Source organism: Pipistrellus kuhlii, unplaced genomic scaffold (assembly GCF_014108245.1).
Source record: "Pipistrellus kuhlii isolate mPipKuh1 unplaced genomic scaffold, mPipKuh1.p scaffold_m20_p_14, whole genome shotgun sequence".
Classification (NCBI taxonomy): domain Eukaryota; kingdom Metazoa; phylum Chordata; class Mammalia; order Chiroptera; family Vespertilionidae; genus Pipistrellus; species Pipistrellus kuhlii.
Genome location: NW_023425449.1, coordinates 6,423,138 through 6,447,045, shown reverse-complemented (window position 1 = coordinate 6,447,045; position 23,908 = coordinate 6,423,138). Strand labels below are relative to the sequence as shown.

The 23,908-nt window shown below is 37.8% G+C and overlaps 2 protein-coding genes and 1 long non-coding RNA gene across 7 annotated transcripts in view; 2 read left to right on the top strand and 1 right to left on the bottom strand.

Annotated features, from left to right (window-relative positions):
- Positions 1 to 4,158, top strand: part of RBM12B (RNA binding motif protein 12B) — an 8,556-nt gene extending 4,398 nt beyond the window's left edge. For 4 of the 5 annotated variants that reach the window (XM_036436509.2, XM_036436511.2, XM_036436510.2 and 1 more), the window contains one exon: positions 503 to 4,158. In XM_036436509.2, coding sequence (XP_036292402.1) covers positions 531 to 3,425 — 2,895 coding nt within the window. In that variant the 5' untranslated portion in view covers positions 503 to 530 and the 3' untranslated portion in view covers positions 3,426 to 4,158. The remainder of the gene's footprint in view (positions 1 to 502) is intronic. The other variant, XM_045581310.1, reaches the window with a different exon arrangement.
- The window catches only part of LOC118718104, a 21,125-nt gene extending 7,346 nt beyond the window's left edge, over positions 1 to 13,779 (top strand). Inside the window, exon 3 of the long non-coding RNA XR_006741542.1 lies at positions 12,590 to 13,779. This is a non-coding gene — a long non-coding RNA (uncharacterized LOC118718104). The remainder of the gene's footprint in view (positions 1 to 12,589) is intronic.
- On the bottom strand, positions 7,296 to 23,908 carry CIBAR1 (CBY1 interacting BAR domain containing 1). The gene is made up of 9 exons (XM_036436515.2): positions 23,758 to 23,908; positions 23,137 to 23,371; positions 20,422 to 20,490; positions 19,339 to 19,440; positions 16,455 to 16,460; positions 15,030 to 15,134; positions 13,553 to 13,666; positions 10,155 to 10,274; positions 7,296 to 8,385 (listed from the first exon to the last, which is right to left on the bottom strand). The coding sequence occupies exons 1-9, from the start codon at positions 23,781 to 23,783 to the stop codon at positions 8,296 to 8,298; spliced, it is 867 nt and encodes a 288-aa protein (XP_036292408.1). The 5' UTR covers positions 23,784 to 23,908; the 3' UTR covers positions 7,296 to 8,295.

The window sequence follows — 23,908 nt, the reverse complement described above, 5'->3', positions numbered from 1 at the left end:
GTAAAATAATACATCCTTAGGTATCCATGCCTTCTGTACTTTATGTCTGGCCAGTGATGTACTAGTGGTAAGCAAGCAACTTAGCAGAAATTATATAGTACTGACCATAGATGGCTTTGTAAATATGTAAAATTCCTCAAACCACAAAGTTCTCTCTCATGTGTCAGAAGATATGTTTCTTAGTGAGTTTGAAAATAGTTTGGTCTTGGTGTGAAGCAGCACTTGGCAGACTTACAAGATTTGATATTTTTGTTGTTCATACTATATAGGATAGGTGATGTGAAAATGTACCTTTGAAGTAGTTGGTTTATTTACATGTGTAGATAGGAGGAAGTTTATTCCTTTTTAAAAAATTGGGTGCAACCAATATTTTTGTGAACTTGTATTTTGCTTTCATTTATATATGCTGAGGAAGGTAGGAACCAAGTAATTATTAAGCTTAGTGTGGGATAAGGTACTTAAAAAATAAGACTTGCTATTATGTGTACCTTTTTGTCTGCAGGTCATTATTGCTGTGATTTGAGTTCAGCATGGCTGTAGTCATCCGTTTACTGGGGCTTCCTTTTATTGCTGGGCCTGTGGATGTTCGTCGTTTTTTCACGGGATTGACTATTCCTGATGGAGGAGTGCATATAATTGGAGGGGAGAAAGGGGAGGCTTTTATTATTTTTGCAACAGATGAAGATGCAAGACGTGCCGTAAGTCGTTCAGGAGGGTTTATCAAGAATTCATCTGTAGAGCTCTTTCTTAGCAGTAAGGCAGAAATGCAGAAGATTCTAGAAATGAAAAGACCTGATCACATAGGAAGAGAGCGACCAGGATCTGGGGCATCAAGGATTGGCTGCTTACCTAATTTTGTTGAGGGTATTAAAGAAGAAGCAAGTAATTCTGGATATGGCTCTCCGATTAATCAAGATGCTGGGTTTCATACTAATGGTACAGAACATGGTGTTATAAGGCCAAGAAAGACACGGCCATTGCAGGCAGAGAATCCTTATTTGTTTCTTCGAGGTTTGCCTTACTTAGTGAATGAAGATGATGTACGTGTCTTTTTTTCTGGTTTGTGGGTAGATGGAGTAATTTTCTTAAAACATCATGATGGCCGAAATAATGGTGATGCCATAGTAAAATTTGCTTCATGTATTGATGCTTCAGGAGGTCTTAAATGTCATAGAAGTTTTATGGGTTCCAGATTTATAGAAGTAATGCAAGGCTCAGAAGAACAGTGGATTGAGTTTGGTGGTAGTACAGTTAAGGAGGGTGACATTCCTGTGAGAACTGAAGAACATTCTCCACCAAGAGGAATCAATGATAGATATTTTCGAAAACAATCTCATTCAAAATCTCCCAGAAGAACACGTTCTCGTTCCCCTCTTGGGTTTTATGTTCACTTAAAAAATCTGTCCCTAAGTATTAACAAAAGAGATTTAAGGAACTTCTTTAAAGATACTGATCTGACTAATGAACAGATTAGGTTTTTATATAAAGATGAAAGAAGAACAAGATATGCCTTTGTGATGTTCAAGACTCTGAAAGACTATAACAGTGCTCTGGCTTTACATAAGACAGTTTTACATTATCGTCCAGTTATTGTTGATCCAATTTCTAGAAAACAAATGCTGAAGTTCATTGAGTGTTATGAAAAGAAAAGACCAGCATCAATAGAGAGAGAGAGGCTTGGGCATGGTTCACAAAAACACTCTCAAGAAGGCCACTCTGCCCGGAAACTGTGCATCTATATAAGAAATTTTCCATTTGATGTTACGAAAGCTGAGGTGCAGAGGTTCTTCGCAGACTTCTCTCTTGCTGAAGAGGACATTTACTTGCTCTATGATGACAAAGGAGTTGGTCTGGGAGAAGCATTGGTGAAATTCAAATCAGAAGAAGAGGCCATGAAAGCCGAACGTCTAAATCGTCAGAGATTCTTGGGGACAGAGGTGTTGTTAAGACTTATATCTGAGGCACAGATGCAGGAGTTCAGTGTCAATTTTTCCAGCAAGAGAAGGCAAGACCGCTCACAGTCCTGTGATAGAGAGGGCCCTGCCCGTTCCTTTGACTCAGATGACCCACCAAGATTCACAAGGGGCCTTTCCGTGAACCTGAGGCACCAGCAGGAAGCCGGGAGGCCGCTGGACAGCTTCAGGCACGCCCAGGGGGCCTTCCAGCGGCCCGAGCGGTGCCCCCCGGAAGACTTCCGGCGTTCCCCCGAGGCCCTCAGGCTCCGGCGCGAGGGCCTTCTCCGGAGGCCGCCTGAGGAGGACTGCCGGCGACGCTGGGAGGATTTCGGGTACCATTGGGAAGAGGGCTTGAGCCCCCCCAGGGAGGAGGACTGGAGGCGGCCACCAGAGGACGATTTCAGGCACCTTCCTAGGAGGGACTTCAGACGATCCCCCGGGGAGGACTGGAGGTGGCCTTCGGAGGAGGACCGGCCGCGACCTCCCCTTGGCGAGCTCAGGCGGCCCCCGGAGGCCTGGAGACGGCCCCCCGACGCCGACTTCAGGCGGCTTTCCCCGGGGGAGTGGAGGCGGCGCCCTAAGGAGGACCTCCGGCGGCCCCCCGAGGAGGACTTCCGGCGGCTCAGGGAGGAAGACTTCAGGCGGCTCTCCGAGGAGGACTTCCGGCGGACTCCCGAGGAGGACTTGCGGCGTTCTCCTGAGGAGGACTTACGGCGGCGGCTGCCCCTGGAACATCGGCGGCCCCATGAGCACTTGCGGAGGCCGCCCCAGGAGCACTTCCGCCGGCCGCAGGAGCCTTTCCGGAGGCCGTCCCAGGAGCACTTCCGGCACCCCCTGGAGGAAGACTTCCGGCGCCCACGAGATGAAGACTTTAGGCGCCCGCGGGACGAAGACTTCCGGCGCCTTCCGGAGGAAGACCTCAGGAACCCCCGGGAGGAGGACTTCCGGAGCCCCCCGGAGGAAGGCTTCAGACGCCCTTCCGATGAGGACTTCCGGCGGCCCCCAGAGGAGGAGCGCAGGGAGGCTCCGGAGGAGGACCCGAGGCTTCCGGACGATTTCAGGCCGCCCGGGGAGGAGTTCAGGAGCCCATCTGATGATCTTAGAAGTCATCGCCCTTTTGTGAATTTTGGTCGCCCAGAAGATGGCAAATTTGATTTTGGAAAGCGTAATGTGGGCAGTTTTCCTGAGGGGAGGTGTATGCCTGATCCGAAACTAAATTGTAGTTCAGGTAGAGTAGTACCCGTTAAGATAATGAATCTTCCATTTAAAGCTAATGTTAATGAGATCCTAGACTTTTTCCATGGTTACAGAGTTATACCCGATTCCGTTAGGATCCAGTATACGGAGCAAGGGTTACCTACAGGGGAGGCCGTTGTTGCTATGATGAACTACAACGAAGCCATGGCTGCTATTAAAGACTTAAATGACAGGCCCGTGGGCCCGCGCAAAGTTCGGTTACTTTTGCTCTAGAGAGCACTTAACGAGTTACCTCTTCCCAGTATTGATGCAGTAAAATGCTTTTATGTTTTCCTAAAAAGTGTTCATTTTAGTTATCTAATGAAGCCTTTTAAGTTTGACCTGTGAGTAGAACAAATGTAAGTAGTAGAATGTAAGTCTAGTTATCTTTTGCTTGCAAATTGTCGTTTTTTTCTAATGAAAATTAAGTGGTTTTCTTTTGTTTATTGTTTTTTTTTGTTGTTGTTGATTTCAACAGTAGGGAAGAGGACTGATTCTCTGAGTGCATTAATTTTTTTGTTGATGTCATGGGTAAACTTCAAGACCTGTATGAAGTAGAGCTGTATTTGAAGGAGATACATTATATATTCACTTTTGTTTGCATTCTGTAGTCTGCATCTTTTACTAAAAAATGTATAAGAAAATGGTCAGTAACTCCTTGTTCAGGGTTAGCATTTTTATTGCGACTGCCTGCAGAATTAATGCCCTCTTGTCTGAGATATTACTGTTAAACTTCCCATTATCAATACTTCAAAATGAACAAACTGTGAACTTAAAGTTTACTTATGTAAAAAAGTTAGGAGATTCTTAGTTTATATGTTCACATCTTGAAAAGTTTTATAAAAATAAAAAAAATTACAACTGGAGAGACCAACTAATTAACTTGTATTTGTATAAAAGGTGAAAAGAATTAAAACTTCTTTTGTGAAGTTTTTCAGCAGCTACATTAAACAATATTTGTTAGTGCGGAGTGTTATGTATAGTTCTATAGTTTCTTCAACATCTCATCAAACAAACAATTTAACTCAAAATACTTAAAAGACAAAAATAAAGTAATGGTAGATTCAAGGAGACTTTCAGGCTTATGCTGGGAACAACTGATAAATAGATACAGTTTATGTTTCTAGGGAGAATTTTCTGATGATCCATATAATTTCTATTTACTCTTAGGTTCTCATTTTTTTAAATTCAAAACTTTGTATCACAAGTCTTAATAACTAAATATAATAGGACTTGTGAGATTGAATTTTGACTTTGATATTCAACATTTAGTGTAGTCATTTTTGCAAATACTGGATTTGATTTTCTTTTAAAAAATATATTTTATTGATTTTTTACAGAGAGGGATAGAGTGTTAGAAACATCAATGAGAGAGAACTTTTGATCAGCCGCCTCCTGCACACCCCTACTGGGGATGTGCCCGCAACCAAGGTACATGCCCTTGACCGGAATTGAACCTGGGACCTTTCAGTCTGCAGGCCGATGCCCTATCCACTGAGCCAAACCGGTTTCAGCTTCAGTTCATATTCTTAACACTTTGCCTGCTAACTTTGTTAAATGGTACTTTAAATTTTAATATGACGATGCCAAAATTATTTACAAGCGTGAACCTTATTTTCTTCCATTGTTGTTTTAAAAATAATGTTAAAAATAAAATTAGTATTCTCAAACATTGTTAATAAAAGACAAAGTAACTTTAAAAGTTTTTATATATCGAGGGTTTCTCTTATATACTAACATTATATGTTGGCTTATTTAAAATTGTTCATTTTACTAAACTAAATTTGATTGTGGACTTTTATAGTTATATAAAGTTAATTTTTTTCAATTCTGTGATCCAGAGATTATCCACATTGAGCAAATAAGTATAAAATTTCAGTTTATATACTGTAGTTATCATTTAGTAATAGGGTATTGCAGAAGTAGAATATATTTAGTCAATTAGTACTATATGTATTTTGGATTAATCTTTAGTGATGTAAAGTCAAAGGAAGCCAACTTAGGCTTTTTTTTTTTTTTTTTTTTGAATATCCTGCTTGCTGGTAGAATGAATAAACTGGTAAATTTTTTTTTTAAAGTAAAAGTACATCAATATGACTCATTAAGCTAGTAAGCTTTTAAGTAGCTAGGAAAATGATTAATATCCAAACCAAGCATAATGAACAAAATAGATATTTTTAAGTGCTAAAAGATTATGTAGATGGTTCATTTGATCAGCATTCTTAAGGAATGTATGGAAGACAAAAACACTTCTCAAATACATATCAAAAGCTAAAATGAAGCTTAAGTGAAATATCACAATGTGGAACTGCTGAAAGTAGGCTGGGGTGGTGTGATGGTGGTAGATGAGGCTAACAATAGTAAACATAAGCTTTAAAAAAAAAAATTCTTACTGGATTTTTTTTTTTTTTGGAGGGGGGGGAGGGAGAGAAACATCAATGTGAGAGATCATTTGCATCCCTACCCAGGATTGAACCCATAACCATTTCGGTGTAGAGGATGCTCCAAACAACTGAGTCATCTGGCGAGATGCAAACGTAAGCTTTGTATTTCAATTATAAATGTAAAATTAATGAATTGATGTGAATAACTTTATTCTGTAATCAGTTTAATATATTTTTTTAATTAAATTATTATCTGTGTACATATTTTAACATTGCCCCCCTACTCCCCCCCCGTTTAATATATTTTAAAACTTTTTTTTTTTTAAAGTTTATTATACAAAGATGGCTTCTGGTTAGGAGCCATTTCCCCCCATCTTTTCCCAGTTCTTCTAGAGATATGTTAATGAATGAAATTAGCCATGAAGTATTACACCGTGGAAATAGGCAAATGAGAAAAATCAGGGTGCTATCTATTCTAGAGAGCCAGATTACCAGCAAACCACCAAAGTTCAAACACACGAAAGAGAATAATATGCTAAATCCTTATATCCCTATCACCCAGCTTTAGTAATGATCTCATAGCCAGTTTGTTTACATTCTCTTAATGTGAAAAGTCAGTCACCTACAGGAAGTAACCAGTCCCATAACCAATAGGAGGGTAAGACTCTTTGGGAGTGTACTTTAATCCATTACTGAGCGATGGTCAAGAGCAGTGGTTCTTAGTCCATGTATCTTCTGTTAAGGAGTGACTGTCATCTCCATATTTGTACTAAATGTTAGCTATCATTTATTGTGCTGCATTAGATAACATATATGTATGGTCTGTAAGTATATATGAGTTAACTATTATATATCATTTAATCCCAATAACCCAAGAACCTAAAACCTATTTTGGAGATAAGTAGGCTATGTTAACTGATTGAGGTGTTTTTGTTTTTTGTTTTTTTTAAATAAGAAAGCTAAAAGGTTTTCACATTTTTAAAGGTGGTTACATTTTAAATATATATATTTTTTATTGATTTTTAACAGAGAGAAAGGGAGAGAAATAGACAGGTAGAAACGTCGATGAGAAACATCGACCAGCTGCCTCTTGCACACCCCCTACCAGGGATGTGCCCACAACCAAGGTACATGCCCTTGACCGGAATCGAACCTGGGACCTTTCAGTCCACAGGCCGATGCTCTATCCACTGAGCCAAACCGGCTTTGGCTAAAGGTGGTTACATTTTAAAATAGTTGACTTTTGTCTCTAGGCCCAATAATATAAAAAAATACTTACCATCTATCCTTTAAAAGAAAAAGTATGCCAATCTCTATCTGGTCTAAAAGAAACTTAATTTTACATTGGCGAAAGGTATTATCATCTATGGTATACCTTTTGCTCTTAGAATATTTCTTAGAGGTAAGCAAAGCATACATTTTATATCAGAATCATTTGCTAATTGTTTTATATATCGACACTTTTGACAAAGGGCAACCGATGCTCAAGAGAAAGTGACTTGCAGCAAAATAAATACTATAACCCTGTTTTTTCCTCAAGTTCACCAAAATTAAATACTGGGACATAAGAATGCAATAATATCCGCAATTCCTTAAGAATATCAATTTAGGATTTTATAATGTGTTGAATATTTTAAAGTTCTGAAGTAACTTTACCACATAGGATTTTTCTCAGGAAGCAGTGCTTTGTTAAGAACAGAACCATGAATAACAGTCAAAAAAGCTTTCTAGAAAGTCTTTATTTTTCTGTAGTTTTCCCAAATGACTTTATAAATTTCCTAGTTTTTATATGCCTGATTGCGACCTGTGAAATAAAGTACAATGTCCTATCCAAAGAAACAAAAGCAACAGCATACTGAAAAGGCTCTGATTAAATTGTTTTAAATTTCCAGGAATAAGTGTGAAAAATTAAAACAATTTTATTAGGTGGCAATTTCGTAGCATTTTTCATAGAATTTAATGATTTATGGTTTTCCATGATGCTTTCATAGGCAACATTTCACCAAATTACAGGTTCCTAGAAGTTGTACTTCCATGGCAACTTTAGTATGATAGTTTTGCTTTAATACCAGAATCAGGCTGAATATGGCACTCTTTTTAAAGCTGAAATTATATACTGTGTGTATAGTTGTAAAACACTGATATCCTAGACTTCCATTACTTTTAATCAAGAGTGATTAGACTCTTGTTGAAAAGTAAATATATGTATTAAAAGAAGAAATTTCAAGTTTTAGTAAAAGTGAAAAAGAAAAAAAATATGCCTTTTTGATTAAGGATACCAAAATAGAATAGAATTTATATTTAATCAGAATGAATAAGGACCCTTTTTTGATAATGAAAACATGGTATCTTAATCTAAAGGACGACAGTGGAATTGTTAAATACTTTTTCTGTCACCTATTTACTATTGCAATCTCAACTAGGTATATAGTGCATTAATATGAAATACTTTTAAAATCCAGTCTTTGGAAAAAAAAAAAAAAAAAAAAAGAAACCTATACAAAATGACCACATACTGCTAGACAGGATGTTGAAATGACTGGTGTGTAATGTTTTTTAAAGCCTCCATTTTTTGTCAACAAAAATTTCCTTTATTTTACATTCCTAGAAGGATTTCATTTTGAAGTTTGATGTATCAAGCCAGTATAAAGTTTTACAATTTAGTAATTCTGGATTCCAAGGCATTTAAGATAAAAATGGAAATGTGAAGTTTAAGAAAATTAATTTTCTTCTTCTGTTACATCTAAGTCTTCATCTTCTTCTTCATCATTGTCTGCTTGTTGATCCTTTCTTAGTCGACAATTGGGTACCTGTTAAAAAGCACATTTTAAAGAATTCTCACTTAAAAATATTTCTACATGCTTGGTATCTTAAAATGCCCTCAAGAGAATGGTACATAGGACAAATATTACAGAAAAATGTCCATAAGTAATAATCTTTAGTAATGAAAATTCCCTATGAATTACTGTATTTTAAGGTAAAAAACAGTCGAAAGTTTTTCACTTGTTATTTTTTGAATAAAAATGTGAAATTAATCATTCCGGTTGGATATCAGTACTTCAGTAACAAAATACTTTCAGAAAAAAGTAGTCTCAGTATTATTATGAATGTCAGAAAAAGTTCAGGTTAAATAATTCTTGGGTCTCAAAACAGGTATTTGAATGAGAATAATTAAAGGGATAGCAAAAACAAGGATATTTCAACAAGGCAACTGAAGCATTAAACTTTAGAAATAGTGTGATTTAAATGGAATGAGTTGATAAACTTAATTCAGCATTTAGGATTAAGTCCTTACTATTATCACTTGGGTCATCTTGTTTCAAACCTTCCTGAGAGTGATTATACCTCCTAGGGGACATTTGGCAATGTCTAGTGACACTACTGTCCATCGTCAGAACTGTGTGTGTGTGACGGGTCTCTGGTTAGTAATGACTAGTGATGCTCCTTAACATCTTGACAAGGCTCACACCAATACTACCCCCTCCAGCACCCAGTTGTCTGGTCCCAACTCTGTAAAGTGCCACACTGATGTTAGCTAACTTAGGTAACATCATTACTCTAAGTCTAACAAAAACTATATGTACTGTAATACTAAATTTATGCAGTTTATGTTTACAGTACTTACTGCTGGAATCATAAAAATGTAAGTTGTTTAAGGGGAGAGATGCGTGAGTATAAAGTAGTAAGCAAATGCTTAGAGGACTGTCAGATGAAAACAGTACTGGGTCGAATTTCCCTAAAAGTTGTCTTTTGAAAGTATTTTGCTCAATTTTAAATTCTGAAAGAATTGGGAGTTGGCAAACTATGGCCCAGCTTGCCTGTTCTTTAAAAAATAAAGTTTCATTACGGCACAGCCATTTTTTGTATTTTAAATTATTAAAAAATATTTTATTGATTTCAGAGATAATGGAAGAGAGAGAAACATCAACGATGTGCCCTTCACTGGAACTGAACCTGGAACCCTTCAGTCTGCAGGCCTGATGCTCTACCCACTGAGCCAAACGGGCCAGGACCATTGTGGTTTTTTAAAATGTACTGTTTATGGTTGCTCTTAGTTGGGACAGAGGGACATAGACCATATATAGTCCACAAAATCTATTTTTCTCCTTGGTCTGTTAGAGAAAAAGGTGGTTGACCTCTTCCTGCCCTACTAGGATATACCAGGTAATTTAGACTTCCTAGATATGGAAGAAATGGAAAATTCGCTCTGAAGATCTGTGCTTCTGGATCTACAATAATGCTCAGGAAAAGCCCTCTTTAGGTATAATTACTAATCACGACAGTGGGGCTTAAACCCTAAGCAGTTTCACTTGAGAATTTGCTCTTCTTACTATAGCAGAGAACAAATTTAGATTAGCATTCTCCTGTGCTTCCCACCTTTGCTCTGAAGTGTTCTGCTTTAGAGAATATTATAATATACACAGTAAAATAAGAAGTAACAGAGTTGCACCTAGTGCAATCTGACATTTGACCTAAGAGACAAATAAAGGGTAGTTACAGGAGGTCAGATGACTTAAGGGAAGTATTAGTACTGAACGGCAGCAGCTCAAATTCTTTTAAATTATGGTTTCTAGCTCACCTGTCCTGTTCCAGGTGCACACTTAGTTGACAGTGATCTCTGAAGTGGTGACTTTGAATTTGCTCTTACAATATCTAAACGAGATGAATAATCTGGTGGATACAGAGAATTTCGGAAAACCTGTTGCAATGAAAGGAGATTATTAAACAATGGAAATCTTGAAAGCCATTTAAATTCTTAATGTTTTTTAAAAGCACCCACCCCAATTCCCTGATACAAAATTACTATTATTTATTGCACATTTAAAACAAAACGAAAATACCAAAAACATTTTAAGTTGTAAAGATGAAGGCTAAAAAAATCTATTTGGACCATATGAGCCCTGAAACAATCACTTGAGCTTTTCCTGGGAAAACGTGCAAGTTCCTACCCTCAAAGAATACGCAATCCAGTAGGAAGGCTGCGAGTCCCCCTTTGCTTCCCTGCTCTGCTGGTCCTCAACTCTTTCTGTTTAACTTCTCTGCAGTACAGCACGTTGGGGTAAACTGGAACTACTATAATTTATGGATTCCAGTCTCAGGATGGGATTGCCAGTACTTTCCGTCCCTTTTCCTTAAAGCTGTGCTTCCAAATCTTACCACTTTCTAAAGCCTCCTTATCTGTATCTTTTCTCTTCCCCATTTCTCTAATCTTGATGGGTAAGATTACCAGATGTAATTTCTTCAATTTCTTTTTCCTTCATCCCATTTAAAAAAAAAGTAATTCTGATTCTTTCAAAGTTGTGTTTTTCCTTTGTCCAAAAATTTCAAATCAAGCCAACAAAAAGGCTTTATTTCTCCACAGATTCCCTCCCCATCACACAAGTTCAAGATCAATCTTTTGCCCTCTCCTGTTTTCAGTCACTTTAAGATACAACTTTACTCCTTAAAAAACTTCTCAAATAATCTACTTCTCCATTCTTCTGTCAGTAAACTACAATTGAGCGATCATCTTCCACTGAGATAGTTTTTGTCAAACAAATCACTAGTTATCTTTGTCCTTTTCACTGGCCTTGTACTGAAACTTCCGTGCCTAGCATTGCTGCACTCTTCCTTCACACATCCTCACACGGTGAATATTTTTATTTTTAAAGAGTTTCCCTTAGGCCACTTTTCCTCTTTTTTGAAATATTTATTTTTTGACTTCAGAGAGGGAGAGAGAAAAATCAATGATGAGAAAGAATCACTGCTTGGCTGCCTCCTGCACGCCCCCAACTAGGGACGGAGCCTGCAACCCGGGCATGTGCCCTGGACTGTAATGGAACCCAGGACCCTTCAGTCTGAAGGCTGATGCTCTATCCGCTGAACCAAACTTCTCTTCTCCACAGTTTCTGTAATGGCATAACAGTAATAGCTTACACCTATAATTCACCATGCCTCAGAACCTTTGTATGTCTATACCCTGTGCCTAAAAGTTGTTGCCAGGCATTCTAATACTCTAGCTTCTAATTCAGTAATTTTTTTTGATGCTTCATACTATTTAGAATCCTCCATCACATTTCACTCACAGCACACTGTATATTTTCTCTCTGAGACTGACTGCATTACAAAATTTAGTTACAAAGAATATTTTTTAAAATTGTCTTAACTCCATGGTAGATTTTTAAGTTTCTGCTTTGACAAGTTGGGCCATTTCCAACTTACAAGGCTAAATCCTCAGTACTTAGAATGGTGCCGGCTTATAACGTGCTCAGTAAGCAGTTGCATTGACCACACAGCCCTGAGAGCTTTAATTTTTTATGATTTGCTCCTCACACAAGCTACCTATCTAGCTGATTAAAAACAGTGGTAAGAGAAGCTGTAAAGCAAGTGGTGAGACAAAAATATCTTAGGACCTCTGGAATGAGGAAAATCCTGGGGTCCAAAGGACTTGAAGGAACTTTAGTGTCAGGTAGATGGCATGTCAAGGGTATTAGAAAAAAGGAGAATGAAAATGTTTGTAAAGGGGGTTCCAGTCTTGCAGGAAAAGTGGGGGGATCACTGTTTCTGCAGGAAATGGTTCATGTCACTCATGAAGAACCACGCTTCTGGCAGTATAATGCAGAGAGGATAAAAAGTGTCTATTATAAGGGGACTGGATTTTGATCCTAGCTAAGAACCTCTGGAAGTTTCTTAACCTCACTGTGCCTCAGTTTTCTCATCCATAGAATGGACAACAGTACTTTCATCAAAGTTGACAGAAGGATTAAAATAAAGTGCATAGATCAGTAGCTGGGCCAAAATAAACGCTTGCTATTTTATTCCACAAATGATAGATAAAAGCTTAGTACCCAGTTTTAAAAACATAGGACATGAAAAGTGAAAATGAAGACACAGCTTTAGTATTTGGGAGAAATGGACACTTAGGAAGCCATCTGTTGACAAACAATAAATATAAATATGATACGTCTGAGTAACAAACAGATTTTGGGATTGGAAAACTACACAAACTAAATTCCATGTACCCTTTTTCAAAAGTTCAGTTAGTAAAAAAGAAATCGCGGAATCTTCAAAATTGTCAAATGGCAGATGCTCCCAAATTCCACCACTTACTACAGAATTCTAGTTCTATCTTGAGAATGCACGGCCTTTTTCCACTTCTACTGTAGAGATAACACGTACAAAGTATGTCTCAAATGTTTTAGCAAAAATACTTTTGTGCCTCCCCCTCCTACCCCCTCTTGGGAAGGTAAGAGGGTAGGACATACATAAATTCTTCAGATATGCTTATTGTAGCCAGGTTTTGATATTAAATTGCTCTAATGTTAGTTGGTCAATCAGATTTATTTGCCTTTAACTATTGATACAAAGCAAGCCATATATAGTAGTATAATACACACACACACACACACACACAGACATATATACACAGCTGTGTTTATTTCATGGCTTACTGATGAAGTCCTTGAAAACTGGTTAGAATCCTGATTCTGCTATTTACTAGCTAAGTGTCATGGATTAGTTAGTTAAAGTCTCTAAACCTGTTTCTGTAGCTCTCCCATGAGAATAATAACAGCACCTACCTCACAGGATTAAGGAGTGAATAATAAAACGCACATAAAGCTTTGGGTATGTGCATGGTGTAAACACTCAGATATTAGTTCAAATCAGTGAATGCTATAGCACACTTAAATGACATATTACCATTATATTAAAATGATGCACTATTTCATGTAATGGCTTTATTTAGATTATATTTTACTGGTATTAAGTTATCTTTTAGAACTTTACTGTGGTTAATTTGAAAAGTTAAAAATACAGAGTAAAATCTGTATGAGTTCAGCTATTTGGAACTGCTATGTATTCAGTACAATAACAAAATTAACAAATTAACCACTGTAGAATTCTAATTCAAGATATTTTTACCCAAATAAACCAATACTCTCTTTTAAAAATTTCCATCCTAATAGAAGTACTGAGCTTAGATAGACAAAATCTTACCTCTAAATCTTCTTCTTCATCAATCTTTTGTATATTTTGGTAGGCAGCAGTGTAGACCTCCAAAGCTTTGCCATGAAACAGCATTTCAATAGTGATAAATTCTGAAAATATAGTCTAAAAAAACAAAGATTTGAATTTAAACAATCATAAAAATTGCATTGTGAATGTACTGAAGTTATTCCTTACTATATAGTTTAGCCATTTTATGGAATACAGAGGTATTTTTTTTTTTTTTTTAACTACAGGGTAAGTAAAAATAGTTGTAAGACCTTTTGCAGCAAAACCTTCAAATTATGCAAAATATTTCCTACCTCTTACTATTTACTTACCTCATTTTTTAAGTCAGTTCTACTTATGCCTTGTAATTGGCATTTATAATAAAAAATATTGAGTTAAATGTATGCCATTATGTACTGTTGCCTCATGCCTATAAGTATTAGGTAAAGCAGCTATTAGGTATTTTAGCTACTGTAACTGATGTTTATACAATAGAATGTTTTTTTCGACAGGAATTATATTCCACTATATTTTTTATTATATGTTACTTACATTCTCTAACAGCAAAGGAATTATGTGGTAATAATGATATTTCTACTACTGATAATAGCATCATACATTTGCATAAAACTTTCTAGCTTACAAATATATGACTTGCCCGGTGTTGCTCAACTGGAATGGTAAGGCTTGAATGTGAATCTTCAGAAATTATAGCTCTTGCTCATTGTACTACACTGTTCTTGCTGGAAACAGTATTTCCTTTACAAATAAACTGGGTAGGTAATATCTATGAACATATTGATAACTTATAACAAGGAAGATTATGAGCAAAGAGAATGAAGATGTACATGTTGACCTAAACAGAGATGGGATAATCCATAGGCAGGGAAAACGACAAACATTGTTAATTAAGAAAGATTCATATATTTGGAAAACATCTCATGTTAATGGACTAAAGTGGTAGTATTCCCCCAAATGATCTACAGATTTGATGCAACCCTTTTTGAATTAAGTGTTTTGGATCTCTTCAGATAAATACCCAGAAGTAGAATTGCTAGATCATAAGGTAGTTTTATTTTTCGTTTTTTGAGGAACCACTGGAGAGTTTTCCATAGTGGCTGCACCAGTTTGGAATCCCACAAGGTGAGGACTAGATAAAAAAGGCGGAGGTTTTAAGAAGTACAAACTGGCAGTTACAAAACAGTCATGGGGATTTAAAGTACAGCTTAGGGAATGTAGTCAATACTGTAATAACTCCACATGGTATCTGATGGGTGTAAAACTTATTGGGTGTTGGGGGTCACTTTGTAAGTTATATAAATGTCTCACCACTATGCTGTACACCCAAACTAATATAAAAACCACTGAATGGCAACTGTAATTGAACAATAAAAAATTCAGTAATTTAAATTTTTCATGAATTTAAATAAAACATAAAGGTTAGAAAACATGTTTTGAAACTTAATAGTTATTGTATTACCTTTATATCCTTTATTTTCTGTTTTTCAAAATTGTCAATAGTTTCCTCCAGCTGACGAGTTGTTCGAGTAGCATCCATTGTAGCTCTCTGTAATTCCGTTTCTGCCTACAAAAGTATTACCCAACAAGAGATATGGGGGGGGGGAAAAAATCAAGTCAATCTATTAATCTGAGTCAATTTGTAAATATTACCATGGCAATATTGGTTTTTTGGCATAATAGTATAAATGTCTGATATTTTTTGCTACATAAAATAAAATGATCTATATAAAAAGAACATGCAGAATAAATAAAGCTAAATCTGTGAAGTTACATGATTCATGGTCTTAAAAGAAAATTCCCTTTCCTTCTACTAAATCATTTTCCCTCCTATATCACCTTTGGATGATTTATTATAAAACAATTATCTGTTTTTTTCTACTTCTTTCACATATTTCATGGTCTGTGCCACCCATAATATTATTTTTCTCATCATTTCTCTCCCATTTATCCCTGTCTCCCCCCAAAACAAAGGGCTTGTGATTTGAGTTTTCAAATTTCTATTTTTCCAAATACATTAAATATTTCTAATTCTATAATATTCTAATCAGGTGGAGTAAAATATGTATTACATTGAACAATACTGTTACTATTAGTTAATGCTTATTACATGAAATATATATACCAATAATAAGTTAGATGACAAGTCTAATGCTTTACTTCATATACTCATAAGTACTTATACTGTCTAGATCTGTGTTGTACAATCAATGGTGGCACTAGCCATATGCGGTTCTTTACACTTAAAATTGATTAAAACTAAATGAAAATTTAAAATCTGGTTTCTAAGTTACTCTAGTCACATTTCAAGAGCTCAGTAGCAATATATTAGCTTGTGGCTGCAGTTCTGTAAAGTGGAGAACATCTCCAATCTTACGTGTTTCTTTTAAAAAAGCAGCTCTTTCAAGGACAAGTTACCCCAAAATATTTAAGAGCTTTTCATTAAAACAGTAACATAGATATTTTAAAAGACCAATTTTCTGATTCTTTTTAATAAAGTTTAATTTCCTATGCTAATATTTGTTCAAAAGTGTCACATATAATCATTTAATAACTATACATGGTATCTGTATAATCCATGAGGAAAATCTGCATCTGCTACCATTTTTGATACATAACTTTGACATTTAGCCCTTGCTTTCTTTTTTTTTAATTTAAATTTTTTTATTAAATTATTATCTGTGTACATATTTTACCATTGCCCGCCCCCCGCCCCCCCATACATACCCACCCTCCCCAGAGTTTTGTGTCCATTGGTTGTACTTATATGCATGTATACAAGTCCTTCGGTTGGCCCTTGCTTTCTTTTTCAAGAAAATATATAAATTGAAATAAGTAAAATGGTTTACTCTAAGGATCCATCTCGACACACCACTTTATTACCCACCTGTGACTGAAATTGGTCATAAAGGAAAAAATACATTTCAAAGAGAACAGTTTCCCCCCCCAATAAATTAAAATCATATACTAGTACTCTTAAAGAATTATATATTCTTACAATTATACATGATTTATAACTATATATTGATTAGATACTCTTACAATTAGGTTAATTAAACAATTTTAAGATACTAAACATTTAAAAATATATTCATTTATACCTGTGTTCATGTGTGCACTTGCCTTAGGGTGTAAAGTTTTTAAAAACCACACGAACTTTTAACTTTAGTCAGAACTAGTAACAAAAAACAATTCTCTGTTACTGGGCTCGGAATTTTAAAAAATATAACTTCATCACAGAAAATTCAAAAGTAAAATAGAGCTCCCCATAAGATTCATCAGAATGAAAAAATTTCTTATTTGATGCATGTTAAACTTTTACTTAATGAAAATTTCACGCGGACTAATTTCTTAGTATTATTTGTGATTCAGGCAATTCTTTACTTGTAAGGACTTTCTTTTGATTCACGTCTTTCCCCTTCCCACTTATTGAGTTTCATTTTGGATTTTGGAAGGGTAGATAGATCTGGCTAAAGGAGGAACAAACAGGAAAACAGAAGCTGGTGTGACATCAGTATCTTAATCTACCACCCCCAGCAACTCTCTTCCTTTCTTAAAGTCTCAAATCCTTTTATTCCACACAGCTATTTTTAACAAAGAGGATATAGATTTGTTTGTTCTTTTTGTTGAAAATTCTTCAAAATCCTATACAGATTTGAGTAGGAAATGGTTTTGATTAAAATACGATATGACTTTATGAATACCAGTGTCTCCTCATGAGTACAAAACAGCTTATAAAAGGGTGAGTCAGACTGGTGTTTTTCAAATTATGATCCAGGCAGCTTGTTCAGAAGCCACATGGTCTTAAGGAGTGAGGAGACGGAGCCCTGGGATTCTTCTTTACCTCCCCTCTTGTACCAGAGTTACGCCGTTTTATTTTACACTGCAGGCCTGGTACATGAGCACTGTGGGGTCCCTTGGCATGCCCTGTGGGGATCCAGGGAGGGGCCGCTACTGCCTTGAGCATCTGTCCCCCTGGTGGTCAGTGCGCATCATAGCAACCGGCCAAACAGTCATTAGGTCGCTTAGGCTTTTATATATAATAGGTATTGAACTTTAATGTGCTTCTTTGGAATGGTCTGATATATTTTAAGGGCCTATCCTGATTAATATTCTATAATATGATGCTATGGTTGAATATATTTACATATATGTCAAATACATTTATATGTAGATTGTTCTGTGTTTTCTTGTCTGAGGTTGCCAAAATCCATTGGATTCTCAGATCTTTCCCAGTGAGCATAGCAATTCACCTATAGCAATAAGCTATCCAGTTGTTGCATTTTCCTCCCCATGGGAATCTGCAGACCTGTTTTACCTATGGTACAAGATTACTTCCTCCACAGCAGTTTAAAGAACAGCATCTAAGTCAGTAACATCTCTGTTTTAGGAATAGATTCATTTCTCGTGTTGAATGTCAATACGAATGCCTCTCACTCAATCTTGCCAACCACTCAGGATTTCAGACGTGATCTTTTTTTCTGCCTTTATGTACTCTTCTACAAACAAACAAAACCAAATTTTGATCTCTGACTTAATTCTTAAAAACTAGTGACATCCCCTGGCCTCTGCCTTAGTTCCTATTTGTCAGTCACAAATTTTCTAGCATTCTTTGTCTGGCTTAAAACCCAACCTCTATTATCTCTGGTTTGTAGATCTTAAGCCTCAAGTACTGTCTAGATGTTCCTGTCCTAGCCTCCAATGGGGAGTCCCAGCCCTGTGGCTGCCCACTTTTGTTTATAACAAGGTTGGGCATATGTACCTTTGGTCCAAAGGAAGGAGGACCAGGCAATTGGCGTAGGCCCAAATCACTGCAAAAGGGATTCCCCTCAGGAATGGAGGTGTTCTGGAACCTCGAGGGACCCCAAAGAGCCACTCCTCAGGTGGTTTCTGGCTGAGCTGGGCAGTAAAAACCTTAAGGAAGTAGGAAGGAGACATAAGAAATGGGAAAAAGAGGCAGTGGGATAAATTAGTACTTTCTATACAATTGCATATATCCCAGGTGCTGGCAATTTTCTATTCTTTTGTTTAGTCATGAACAAGGCACAATCCAGTTTAAAAAACAATGATTCTAACAGAAGAACTTTATAGATACTTTGTGCCCAGCTGTGAACATTAATTATACTTTTTGAATCTCCTCAGGGTTTTGACTGGCAGTCATAACTGTGGTTTCATATAGTGTTTTTGTTTTGTTTTTTAAGATAAAGAGAATTATTTTGGCAAAAAAAGATTTTTTCTTTCCTTTTTTAAAAACAGGGCAGATAGCATTGCTAAATTATAATTAATCATAGATCTTTAATTTTATAATTATTAGTCATTATCATTTGAAAACTCAGAATCTTGGTATTCTTTATAAAAACATTTACATTTATGTGTTTTATTTTTTGAATAGCTATTGTGAAAAACAATATAAGGGGTCTGAATTAGTAATGTATTCTCTTTAAAATTATCTAATTTTTATTGTGGAAATTCATGAATGCGAATTTCTTTTCGAGCATTATATTCAAACTAGAGGCCTGGTGCACGGAATTCGTGCAAGAGCAGGCTTTCGCAGCCCTGGTGGCTGCCTTGGCCCTGCAACTGCGGCTTCATCCGGAAGGTCATCCGGATGGTCGTTCTGCTGTTTGGCTGTTCGGTCGATTTGCATATTATACTTTCATTACAGATTCTCTGCACATTTAAAAGTAGAAATGCATAATTTCCATACATATTTACTTCTGTACTGCATACCTTACAAAACGTTTTTTTAAAGATCAAAATTCAAAGGATACAATAACATGTCGGTCAGATGGGTTTCGCTGGCGTGTTCTTTCTAACTGAGTTAACTGTTTGGCTTCTCGATTCCTTGCTGTTAATGTTGCTTTGAGGTCATCCTGCAAATAGGCATTTTTTTGTTAATAGTAATCTTAGAAATAAAATACACACACTCTGGTTTAAGAATGGGAGAATGGTCTTGTTTGATGCAGGCAACATTACCACAGGAATTACTGCTGCAGAATTAGTGTGTACCTCTGTATGTGACAATGCACACACATATGTATTTCTTTAATATCCTCTCAAATGACCATGTAATTTCAATGCAAAATTATAACCAGGTAAACACAGATACATACTCATATACAGAATACATATATATGCATATATATTTATACATATATAATTTTGATAGTGGTTATATATACACATTTGTCAAAATCCAATGAAGACTTAAAACGGCAAAATTTTATTTCATGTAAATTATACCTCAATAAAAGTTTATTTAAAAAATACAACTCTGAGGATGTAATGTACAGCATGGTGCCTATAGTTAATAGCACTATATTGCATATTTGAAAGTTGCTAAGAGAGTAGATCTTAAAACCCTACTCACACACCAAAATGTAATTATGGTGACAGATGTTCACTAGACTTACTGTGGAGATTACTTCACAATATATACAATTATCAAATCATTATGTTGGGTACATGAAACTAATGTTATGTCAACTATACCTCAATTAAAAAATAGAATTTTGCTATACCCATTTTTAGTCTACATTTTATTACCTTGTCTAAAACAAAAGTATAAACTCATGTATTTAGTAAAATAATTTCTGTTCATATAATCTTCATGACTATAAATATTAAGTGTCCATAATAAACAAAATATTGCTTTATGTTGCTACAGCGGTATACTTAGTAAGCTCCCTAAAAACATCTTTTTATTTTCAAAGTTCTAGGAAATAGCTCTTCAGAGTGTATAAAAAATGATTAAACACTACACTGTATTTTTTATCAAAAGAACAAATTATTGGGAATCTTTTACTTTTTGCTAGGATACCTAATAATAATAGAAAAATAATGAATTTACTTACTCGTTTCAATTTTACAATGGTTCCATAAGCTTTCAAGGGTTCAACTACTTTGGCTTCAAGTCTTTCAACCTATTAAAATTATAAAATATAACTGAAAAGAAACATAGATCAAAATTTCAATTCTGAAATAGAAGCTGTGCTGTTTAAAAACAATTACTACACAAATTGAAAACATTTTCAAATTATAATGTTACAGTTCAACTTATCTTCAGTAATCACCAGAACTGATAAGACTCAGAATCACATTAAAAAGCTGCTAAGCTGTGCAGTAACCATGAAGGCAGAAAATCACCTGGTACACTACATGGCAAGGAAATCCCTCAGGTTCCCAAGGAGCTCATCCTTGCCATAACATCTCTGCGTGACTCTGGTACCTTACAGTAAGTAGCTTTTGGGTAAGTTCTAAGGCATCTCCAACATTTAAAAAACATATATGTTTTTATTGATTTTAGAGAGGAAGGGAGAGGCAGAGAAAGATAGAAACATCAATGAGAATCACTGACTGCTACCTCCTACATACCCACCACTGGGGACTGAGCATGTGCCCTGACCTGGAATTGTACTTTCACCTCCTGGTTCAAGACATCTCAAATTTTAACACAGATGCAAGCTTCAGTGTGTTTAGCACAGTGTTGGGTACTTTAAATATATAATCTCCAAAATGTAATAGCCCAATCTTTCAATAAGAAAAGCAAAGCAAAGCAAAGCTGAAAGATACAGCAGCAACACAAACCTCAAAATCAAGAAAACTTAGAGAACACTGTTATTAGCTGCGATTTTTTTTCTGGGAAGCCATTCATAAATCATCAACACTTAGGGAATAAGATAAATGGTCTCTGGTGTTCCTGAGCTGTCAAGTGTATGCTTGATCTCTTTTATTTAGAAGTAAACACTTCTGAAACATTATAGTTTTTATCACATATTGGGCAATTCTTTTATTAATAGATTTTTAAAGAAGTGGATTTTTCTTTTTTTTAAAAAGCAAGTATATAGCATAAGAAAAATAACTTCTGGACATTAAAGTTTTCTTTTTCAGGATAGGTAATACAAGCTGACATGTATTTAACTGTTTAAGAACAAGTATTACTTTTGTAGCAGGAAAAGGGCTTTTGTTGATAATACATGTTTAGATAGATAATGAGTACATTTCATATTGATTTTTCTTCAGCTTTTATAAATAAAATGTATCTGACTATTTCATTTGAAAAGATTTTAGGAAAACAAAGAAAATCAAGTTCTCATTGAACATTTCAATGTGAGGAATCCTAAAGTCAAAACCATGAAAATGCAGGACCGTTTAGTCTATACCAGTGGTCGGCAAACTCATTAGTCAACAGAGCCAAATATCAACAGTACGACGATTGAAATTTCTTTTGAGAGCCACGTTTTTTAAACTTCTAGCGCCACTTCTTCAAAATAGACTCACCCAGGCCGTGGTATTTTCTGGAAGAGCCACACTTAAGGGGCCAAAGAGCCGCATGTGGCTCGTGAGCCACAGTTGGCCGACCACTGGTCTATACCATTTGGAATAATCCAGACACTGATCACTCAGTGGGAGGGTTAGCCACGGGCTTTCTGTTCTCCTTTTTGTCGCCTACCTTTTGTTCATTAGCACCTCCACCATTGGGTAAGCAAGGGAAATAAAAAGGAGAACAAATGTGAATCAACTCACTTTGCTATTTGGTAAATAGCATAAAGGTTTTCTAGAAAGGGACGTGGAAACGACTGGTTAACAGATTTTAGGGTTATCTGTCCATAGAAATCATTTCTGAAACAGTAAGCCACCAGTTATGTGTAACTGTATGAATTGCTTGCTTATTAGTCTTACACCTGTGGATGAAGACAGTGGGGGGGGGGTAAGGGCATGGGTGGGTATCAGGTGGAGGGGAGCTATGGAAAGAGGGGAGAGGAACACCTGTAACAATCTGAACAATAAAGATTAAAAAAAAAAAAAAAAGCGTAAGACAAAACAACAGTTTCCCAGAAAGGTACACCCAAACATAACTACTCAAATTTCTGTATGAGTAGCAATTATAGGTTCTAAAGTCATTACACTCATTTTTTTTTTTTTTTTAATAATTGAAATTTCTGTTTTAGGCTTAGAAAAAAAAAGATCAAAAGAACTAAGGAGACAAGGGCCAGAGAAGCAACGGACAACTTCTGACACGTTAACCTGTCTTGAAACCTAAATAAATACAAGTGAAAGTGCTTGTGAGGTATTCAAGGGGAAAAAAATGGGCTTTTAGAAGGAAAACAGTTTCACCACCACCAAGTCCCACCACTGGCTGGCATTCTCTGTGAGTCAGTGCCCTCCCTCCCCCTCGGTGACACACCGGTCACCTTCCCTGAGCAAAGACAAGCCCAGATCTCCGGTCCGTTAGTTACTGGCTTCCAAGGCCATTTCCCAACACCTTCCATCCCCAGACACACCTCACACTTACCTGGCCACACACACAAGCCCTGCACCTCATCCTTCTTCCCCAAGACCCCCTCCTTGGCCAAAAGTTGGAAAACGAAGTGGGGGGGGAAGGGGGAGTCAAGATGTCAAGACCCCCTAAAAGCTGAGTTTGGAAATGGTAACACTAACAGGAAGCTTCCCTGTAATAGACTCACACCGTGTCCCAACATAACGGGTCTGTCCTCCAGCCGTGTGTCTCCCTCCTCCCCTCCCCGCCGCCGGCCAGGGCGTGCCCCCGGGTCCCCCATCCTCCGCACCTCGGCCTGCCGGTAGTCCTGGAGTTTGGCGAACTCGTCGGCGAAGGTCTTGAGGCCCTGCTTGAGGTTGGGGGTCTCGGTGGCGGCGTACACGGTCACCTCGCTCACCAGCTGGTCCGCCTTGTCGCGCAGCCGCGCCGTCTTGCGCACGTAGGCGGCGAAGATCTGGCACAGCTCCCCGAAGTGCTTCTCCACGTTGGACACGGCGCTCTGCAGCTGCCGCGTCTGGGCGTCCCTGCGGGGGGGAGCGCGCATCGTCCTCAACGGGGCCGGATGGCTCCATCCCCGGGGCGTCCCGCAGCTCCCCCGAGGCCGACCCGCCTCCTCCGGGTCCCCCCGTCCCTCCCGTCCCCGTTCGGACCCGGCCTCCAGGTCCCGCCGCGGCGGGCGCCCGCCGAGCCCGGGCTCCCGGCGCCGCATCGCAGCGGGTGGCGGGGCCGCTAGGGCAGCTCTGCCCCGACTTCCCAGCGGCCACCGGGGCTCTCGCGATCGGGGGGCCAGGTAGGCCGCGTGCCGGACCCCGCGGCCGCCGGCCGAGGCCGGAGGAGAGAGAGAGGACCGGTTTCCCGCACGGAGCCCGGCGGGCGGGGGTCCCCGGGCGGCCGGGGCGCGGGCGGTTACCGGTGTTCCAAGCTGCGCCTCAGCATCCTGCCTCCCGCGCCGCCGCCGGGACCGAGGACCCTGGCCCGCGGCCCAACGCCCGGATCCGCGGGGCCGGGGCCTGCGCGGGGCGCGAGCTGCGGCTGCGGGAGCCCGAGAGCCCGCCCCGCGC